This window comes from Trichosporon asahii (assembly GCF_000293215.1).
Source record: "Trichosporon asahii var. asahii CBS 2479 unplaced genomic scaffold scaffold00071, whole genome shotgun sequence".
NCBI lineage: Eukaryota > Fungi > Basidiomycota > Tremellomycetes > Trichosporonales > Trichosporonaceae > Trichosporon > Trichosporon asahii.
The window spans coordinates 1,521,348-1,529,395 of record NW_014040854.1 but is presented as its reverse complement, the minus strand read 5'-3'; the positions used below and the strand labels follow the sequence as shown (position 1 = coordinate 1,529,395).

The window sequence follows — 8,048 nt, the reverse complement described above, 5'->3', positions numbered from 1 at the left end:
CTCACCAAACACATCCCTCTCGCTGGTCAAGTCTTCTCAATCCCACTTGACCCCCGCCTATAGTGGAGGTCGTCCACCCCGGCACTACCACCAACTTTCTGAACCCCCTACCCCTTCAACCCGCGAGCCGCCGTCGGCGTTCCCTCAGCCACCAACCCGCGCATCCCGCTCAACCTCTCTTCTGCGTGCATCCCCGCCGCTCCTTCGTTGTCATCCTTCCGGTTGTCCTTGTCTCCATCGTGCTATCCATCTGTGCTCTCGGCATTTGAAATCGCGTCCCAGCCATGTCTACCTCACCCTCCAATCCCGCACCGATGTCGGTGCCGCACCTCGTGCTTCGCGTCAACGACCACTCCAAGTCGCTCTCGCCTCCCGACGGCCGCGAGGTCCGTGAGACACGCGAATCCCGTGACACCCCCACCCGAATCCCCACGCCTTCGGGGGCGTCGGATCACGCTACGTCCCCGTCGTCGCACCGCGGCGGCCACAGCCAGCGGGATAGCGTTTCTCATTCGCCGGTCAACACCATGAACAACTCGAACGGAAGTCCTTTGAAGCGCGAGACGCCGCCTGGCGACGAGGAGATTGACGAGCTTCGTGACGACGAGGCAGGTGCCGCTTCGTCTACGCCAACCGCCCATGCCCCACCCCCTCCGCAGCCGCAGCAGCAGCCGCCCGCCCCTCCAGCCGCCCGCCCCTCCTGCGGCGCGCCCCGTTCCCGCGCCTCAACCCTCTCCGGCTGTGCCGAGCCCCAAGCCTGCGGGATCGTCCGGATCGAAGAGCCGCAAGAGTTCGTGCGACTTGTGTCATCATCGCAAGATCAAGGTATGTTTTCGCCCTGCCAGGTCCCATCTCATGATTTTCTCTCTGCTCTGTCACCCCGCCCCTCACTCTGTGCCCAATCGATTTGTTGACTGACACTCGGACTCCAGTGTGACCAGGTTCGCCCATCTTGTTCGTCATGTCTGCGCAAGGGCCACCCGTGTCATTACTCAGAGGAGACAGAGGCGAACAACCCGCACAACGCCGCCCGTCGCGCCGCAGCGGCGGCCGCACAGGCCCAAGCCAAGGCGGCTGCGGCGGCCGCGAACAACCACCACCACCACCTCGACGGACCGTCGCCCATGCGCAACGTTTCCAACGGTGGCTCTCCCGCGTGGATGTCGAGCGCATCTCGCAAGTCGACGGGACTGAACGGAAGCCGTCCCGCTTCCGCGGCCGGAAGTAGCCACGCGGACCGGAAACGCCGTCTCGACCGCGAGCGGATCGTTAACGGTTACGGATCCAGCAGCGACGAGGAGGCCAACGGTGACGTCAGCATGACTGGAGGTCACGGATCGCGCAGCGGCAGCCATAAGCCTTCTCAGCGCACTGTCGACAACGAGCTCGCCGACTTGGTGGACGGTAATGCGGGAGGCAACGACGATGAGGTTGACGAGCTGGAGAGCGGCGATGAGGGCGCTGCCGCCAAGGATCCGAGGGGTAAGAAGCGCGACGCCTCTGTCGACGACGAGCTCTCCGGCGAGCTCCTCGAGCTTGCCTCTGCTCCCCCCAAGAAGAAGAAGGTCCGCCCAGTTCCCGGCCTTGACCTCACTCGCACTCAGAGCGGCTCACGTCCCCGACCAGTGGCTCGCAACAGTCTGCCCTCCGGCATGCCCGCTGCGCAGGGCGCCGCTGGTGCTAGCGCCTATGTCGGTGGTCGTTACGACTCGTACAGCATGCCGCTTGTCACGCTCATGGCCTCGCTTCCGTCGTCGGAGACTCAGAACATCCTCTTCAACACGTTCTTCAACGACCCCTTCCTGACCGAGGGCATCTCGCTGCTCCAGCCCCAGTTCTTTGAGGACTTCCGCGCCCTCATGGAGCGCCGTCATACCTCCAAGCTCCGCGAGGGTGATGCTACGACGCTTGCCAACGCCTTTGCGTTCCTCGCAGTGGCTCTTCGTGTGCTCCCCGAGGAGACCGGCAAGCTTTTACTCGCCTCCGGTTCGTCGGCTGCCCAGAACGCGCCCCGTTCGGCCAGCAGGATCATCGCCGGTCAGCCTGCGTCGTCGGCTGACCCTACGCCCCTTGACCAGCGCTACTTTGAGCTCGCGCTCCTCGCCGCCCAGGTCGCTGAGCAGCGGGATACGCCGTCGGTCATGTACGTGGTGCACAAGCTCGTCTTGTTCCGTTACGCCACCCTCGGTTTCCGCAAGGACAAGCTTGTTCTGGCCAGCGGCTGGCTGGCTCAGGCTATCAAGACCGCTCAGGCCCTTGGTATGAGCAAGGAGTGGGAGGGCATCCCGCAGGGCGAGCGCGAGCTCCGCCGCCGTGTCATGTGGTCCCTTTACGTTGCCGATCGCCAGTTCTCCTTTGACACGGCCTTCCCGTACACGATCCTCGACGCTCACCAGGGCATCCACCTCCCCTCTCCGATCTCTGAGACGGATCTCTACCAGCTCCCGCAGGATGCTCGCACCCTTCCCCCGCACTCGACCGAGGCTGGACCCACGGTCGCCACCGCCCTGTTCATCCACACGCATCTGGATCGCCGCATCACCCCGATCCTCGATTCGTTCGCGACTGTCGGCCCCGCTGGTACGCCCCACGACCTCGTGCTGCGCTTTGACGCCTCGCTCGATGCGTTCCAGGACGCGCTTCCGCCCTACCTGCGCCTGTTCCCGCTCACCGACACGCGCTACGACAGCGCCAACCCGTACCTTGCGCCGCACCGTGTGCGCCTGCACTCGACGCTGCTCGCGTACCGCCTCGGCGTGCACCGCGCGCACCTCGTGACGTACCTGTCGCCCGTTGGCTCCCCCGGCGTTCGTGCGGTCATTGCGCAGGTTTGCCTGGCCTCGCTGCGCTGCCAGAAGAGCGCCAAGATGCTCGACGCCAAGCTCTCGCCCCGCCTGTTCAACCCCGCCACTGTCTTCGAGGCTGCCGCCACCCTCGCTCTGATCATGTACGTCGAGCGTGCTGTCGCCGGCCCGAGCAGCCAGCAGTCCATCGCCATGTCGACCGAGTACCTTGCCATGCGCGCTGGGGTCGCGGATGGAAGCGAACTTCTCGACAGCGTCAGTGCGCTGTCCGACGGCGCGCAGTTTGCCCGCCAGGCTGTCCGCGTCCTGCGCGACCTCGTCGCTAAGGTTGACGTTGGCCCCAAGGAGAAGCCGGCCGTCGCTGCTGGATCGCCCCACCCCAACGGCAAGCTCTCGCCCCAGCTCGCCAACGGTAACTCCTCTGCCTCGCCGCAGCGCGAGCAGACCTCGGAGTTGCGTGACCGAGAGGACCGCGAGCGCTCTGAGCGCAGCGGCGACCGCGAGCGCACTCCCAGCTCGAACCCCTACATCCCTGCTGTCAACGCCTGGCTCGACACCTGGAAGGCGTCGAGCACGCACGATGCCATCAACCTCGACTACCTGCTCAAGGAGGCCGACTGGGCCTCGTGGGAGAAGGTTCTCGCTGGCATGTAAAAGCCATCCGGCAAATCACTTCTTGTTTCTTTTATCGGTCCGCTTTGTCTCCATGGTTCTCACGGGTTTTTTCTCTCCCTCGGGTTTTCTTTTTGATTAGGTTTATATAGGTTTATCGGCCCTGTGCTATCTCTCGTCTATTCGTGGGCGAGACAGCACACCGGGTTGAGGTTGATCAAGGACGTTTTCGCAGGTCAGTCGGTCGTCGGAGAGAGTAGTGCGCGTCGGTTCGAGTCGATTGTACATCTGAATAACTGGGTAAACTTTGGGTTTTCATACTTCTTTCTCTCTCACACATACTCTTCTCTCTCGTCGTTTTCATAGAATTGAATGTCACTGCTTCTCGAGATCGCAACAGTTGCTGCAGAGCATTGCATCGTCTAAGTCTATCAGTGTATGTGGTGAGAGGGTCTACAAGCCCCAACGGGTAAGCTTAAATATCCCAGCCGCCGGCACTGCCCTGCCCCAGTGGCATCTCGTGCACGCCCTCCTGGTCGACAGTAACGCCGAGTCCGTCCCAAGCGGGCTCGACGTCTCCTCCCCAGTGCCTGATCTTGTCCCCGTTCGTCCGCATCTCATAGCTGTCCCAGACCTTGCGGAGCAGCTCTTTCGTCGTGATGTCATCCTCCTCCTCGACTCCCTTCACGCTACGTCCCATGCGGGCCCACTGCTCATGCGTCGTCGGGTGCGTCATGCCGAGCACCCAAGTGTGAACAGGCTTGATGCGCTCCGCCACGCTCATGGCCTCTGGGAACGAGACGTGCGAGGTATGCGGGCGGACGGGCCAGAGGGCGTCCACGATGAGCGTGAGGGGCAGCTGGTGATGAGCCGTCGCGCGGTCAAGGAGCGCCCACTGCGAGTCGGTGATCAGGGAGAAATCAGAGAGGTACACGAGCGAGCGGTCAAAGACGAAGCCGAGACAGAGGAAGGGCGTGTACCCCGTCGTGACGCGCTGCTCGGGATGCGGGACGTAGGTCACCTCCTCCTTCTTGCCTCCGTTGGCCCCGCCGTTGGCGACAGCGCCGTCCTTCTGCTCGCCGCTCGCCTTGTGCTCTTCCGTCGCCTTGCCGTCGTCGCCACAGCACTTGCCCGGCGCCGGCGTCGCGGGCTTGCTCGGTCCAACCTCGGCCGCAGGCGTGGGGGTGAAGTACTTGCCATGCTCAACCGGAAGGGCCTGGACATGAATGCCGAGGACGTCGAGTTCCTCGTCGTCCTTGATGATCCGGAAGTCGAGGCTGGGCAGGTCGCCGCCGCCCGAAGCCTTCGTCTTGTCCACAAGGTATGGGAAGGAGGCGGAGACGGTCTCGAACGTCGTCTGCGTCAGGAAGATGGGGATCGCGGCTCCCTGGCGATTACACCACTCGCGGAGGTCGTCGAGGCCGTTGTAAGCGTCGGCGTGGCCGTGCGTGATTAGGACCGCGTCGATGGACTTGATCCCCCAGCGCGGGAAGTAGCGCACGCTCTGCTCGCGGAACGTCTTGCCGACGTCGACGAGGAGATTCTTGCCCCCGCGGCTGATGACGAGGGAGGGGTTGCCGCGCCTATTCTTCCAACCGTCGGGAACGCTGCGGTCGACAGCGGCACGGCACGATGCACACGGCACATTCGCCGGCCACTCGCCCTTCGGGTCGTACCCGAGCCATCTTGAGGGGGAGGCGTCGGAGGAGGAGTGCTGCTCGTAGAACTTGAGGAACTCGCCGACATCGCGCGACGGCTTGGAGACGCCCGCGAGGCAGGGGCCGACGGGCAAAGCGGCAGACGTGCCCGTGCCGAGGAATCGGAAGGTGAGGGGCTCGACGGGCATGGTGGTCAAAATCTCGTGGTTGATGCAAAGGTGACGTTCTGGTAGATCTGGCCCCAGTGGACTGGGTGGGAGTGGAGGCTGACTTATCTTTGCGGCATAGCTGGCGGAGCTGCTGGAGGCGGCCTCGGAGCCGGTGATGCCCGCCCGCCCTCCGCCTCAACGCCTCCGCGTGGTGACTCACGTGATGTATGCTTTCGGAGACGCCGCGCTTTTACGTAAATTGTTTCTGCTGCACTGCGGCGACCTCGTTCTGCTGGCTGACTGAGGGCCAGAATTAGCAACGAGTTTATCCGCGACTGACGACCAGGGACAGCGTAGGGCCAGAGGGCGGAGACCCAGGGGGCTAATCTCTCACCTCCAGGGTGGGAACCAATGCCGGGCCAGACTTGGTCCGAGGCACCGCGCTTGGTCTGGCTGGCTGGTCTGCCTCGCCTTCCGCTGCATCTGCACTCACCGAGAGCGGCAAACACTGCACAGAGGAGCGGGGCCAGCGGGGCTTGGCGGAGGCGAACTTGTTCGACCGTCGGTCCCAACCGCTGCGCTAGCACGCTACATACGCTACACCCGTACATGCGGCAGTGGATCAGTGGACGGTGGCCATGCGGCCAATGCACACAGTGCACAGTGCGAACTGATCAGAGCGTATCGTCCATCACTCCATCTCTTGCACATCACATCCCTCATCTCGCAACATTACTCGCCCATCGCCCCCTGCGCTTGGACCACCTCAAGATCCGAGCACCGAGCACGCGCGCATCCTTATCGTTTCCCATCAGCTCCCATCTCGCATCTCGCCCCGGAGCCCGAGTAGTCTGAGGAGCCGGAGCCGGCGGCGGCGGCGGTTATCTTTCTTTTTTCTCCACAACGTTTCGTCCCACAAACGACTGCATCTCCGACTCGACATAGAGCCAGAGTAGATCAGCATTAGGCACCACAGCCAGCCGATGCGGCAGCAGAGGTCTCTCAGTCAGAGAAAGTTCTGTTGCGGCATCACAAGAACAACAACAACAAAGCGACCATGCCGCCTTCGACACCCCAACGGTACCGCCGCCTCGAGAAGCGAGACTCGAGCGGCGGCGGGTACAACAACGTAAGTAAGGTCAACGTGAGTGGTCTCATTGTGGGCCCGGTATATCTGTGGCCCACACGTTGTGTTTGTTCTTTGCACTGTCTTCACACACCTCCCATCTTCACCTCTCCACCCAACACGCACCACCTCAGCTCCGTTGACCAGGAGCCTTGACTCCACCCTCGTTGAAGAGTTCTCATATTGAACGCGCTCTCTTTTCTTGCTTTGCATCTCCAGTTTCCTTCACCCGTCGAAGACAACAAACATGACCGCAACTACGAGCCCCGGCCCTGACTCCAGCAGCTCTTCTACATTCTCATTGCGATCCTGGCGGCCTTCGCACTCGTGTCTCTCTTCAACTTTTCCCGACTGCGCCGCCGCCGACGCCGTATCATCAATGAGGCGCGCAGACTCGGCCTCATCGTGCCCGGCATGGACGGGTACATTCCCATGCGCGACCGGCAGGGATTCGTGAAGAGCGACGGGTGGAAGGTGCCCCAGTTCTGGGAGATTGAACGGAGTGGGGTGGGCAAGTCTGGCCAACTCGCGGGGCTCGCTGTGGAGGGAGGGAAGGGAGTGGACGGTGCTGCAGAGGACAGCCGGGCAATTGGAGTAGGAGCAGGAGTGCAATCTGCGAACGGAGCAGAAGGACCGGGAGGATTGGGAAGTACACCCAAAGCAGACGTGAAGGGGGAGGAGGAGTGGGTCGAGACGACTGAGACCGACGGAAGGGAGGCGGAGCGGATAGGCGGACAGATGGTCGATGTCGGGCAGCGCGCGACGCTCCCGGCGCCATCTGCCGATTCTGCTGTGGGACCAACAGCAGCGACGGTGACGGCGGGCGAGCCTGCTCCACCACAAGACATCGACAAACAATCGTATGGAGCGCGGGACCTGCTCGAGATGCCGCCATTAGACCAGGTGGTGAGTACTTTCTTTTCTCTCAGCTTTTTAATCTGGCATTGCCACGTTCTGAGCAGCGATATCCCCTCCACGACTCTCCCTTCCCTTTCTACCCTCAAGCTACGGTCGCTACAGCCTGAGCTAACGCCAGACGCCCGTCTCCATCATCCCAGCGCCCGAGGAGATCGTCCTCCCCGCCAAACCCCTCTCCTCGATCCCGTACTTCCCCAACTTTGTCTCCTACCGCAAGGAACAGTTCGAGGTGCGCCCGCCCCGCTTCGCGGACCCCGAGAGCGTGCGTTCCCTTGCGGGCGAGAGCGTCGATGTCGTGTTCGCGATCCGCATGCCGAGCGAACGCATCGAGTGTCCGCCGGGCGTGGATGAGGAGGATCTCGAGGTCGTGCGGGAGTGGGGAGGGCTCGAACTTGGCGTGACCAAGGTTGAGATTCGGTAGGAGGTCGTTTTCATACCCAGGGCTGGAGAACGATGGGGTGGAGAGGATGGAGGATGGGAGAGGAGGGGTGGGGCAAGGTGGAGGAGGGGAGGAAAGAGTTCCGACGCCAAGTTGTACTTTCTTATCTATGTTGAGCCCCGGCGCCAGCATCACATTCTTATCTTCCCTATAGTGCTCCATGGATCATGGTTAATGCTCGACGTGCTCATGTGCTTCTCATTCGATTCATTTCCTCAGACGGTGTTGTTGCAGATTGGGTGATTGAATTACTAACTACAGGATAACAAAGCTCGTCCTCTTACATCCCCTCGTGTCCGTCATGACCTCCTATACACACTGTTCGTCGTCTTGAGGGCTCGC

At 62.3% G+C, this 8,048-nt stretch overlaps 3 protein-coding genes across 3 annotated transcripts; 2 read left to right on the top strand and 1 right to left on the bottom strand.

Moving 5' to 3' along the window:
* Positions 1-284: 284 nt before the first annotated feature.
* On the top strand, positions 285-3,458 carry A1Q1_05517 (uncharacterized protein; the record flags this gene model as incomplete). The annotated part of the gene is made up of 2 exons (XM_014322194.1): positions 285-825; positions 997-3,458. The coding sequence occupies 2 exons, from the start codon at positions 285-287 to the stop codon at positions 3,456-3,458; spliced, it is 3,003 nt and encodes a 1,000-aa protein (XP_014177669.1).
* A 433-nt stretch (positions 3,459-3,891) lies between these two features.
* Positions 3,892-5,262, bottom strand: A1Q1_05516 (uncharacterized protein; the record flags this gene model as incomplete). The annotated part of the gene is made up of 1 exon (XM_014322193.1): positions 3,892-5,262. The coding sequence occupies one exon, from the start codon at positions 5,260-5,262 to the stop codon at positions 3,892-3,894; it is 1,371 nt and encodes a 456-aa protein (XP_014177668.1).
* Positions 5,263-6,763: 1,501 nt separating this feature from the next.
* Positions 6,764-7,688, top strand: A1Q1_05515 (uncharacterized protein; the record flags this gene model as incomplete). Its single annotated transcript, XM_014322192.1, has 2 exons — positions 6,764-7,255; positions 7,386-7,688. 2 exons carry the CDS (start codon positions 6,764-6,766, stop codon positions 7,686-7,688), a joined length of 795 nt encoding a protein of 264 aa, XP_014177667.1.
* Between the last annotated feature and the right edge of the window lie 360 nt (positions 7,689-8,048).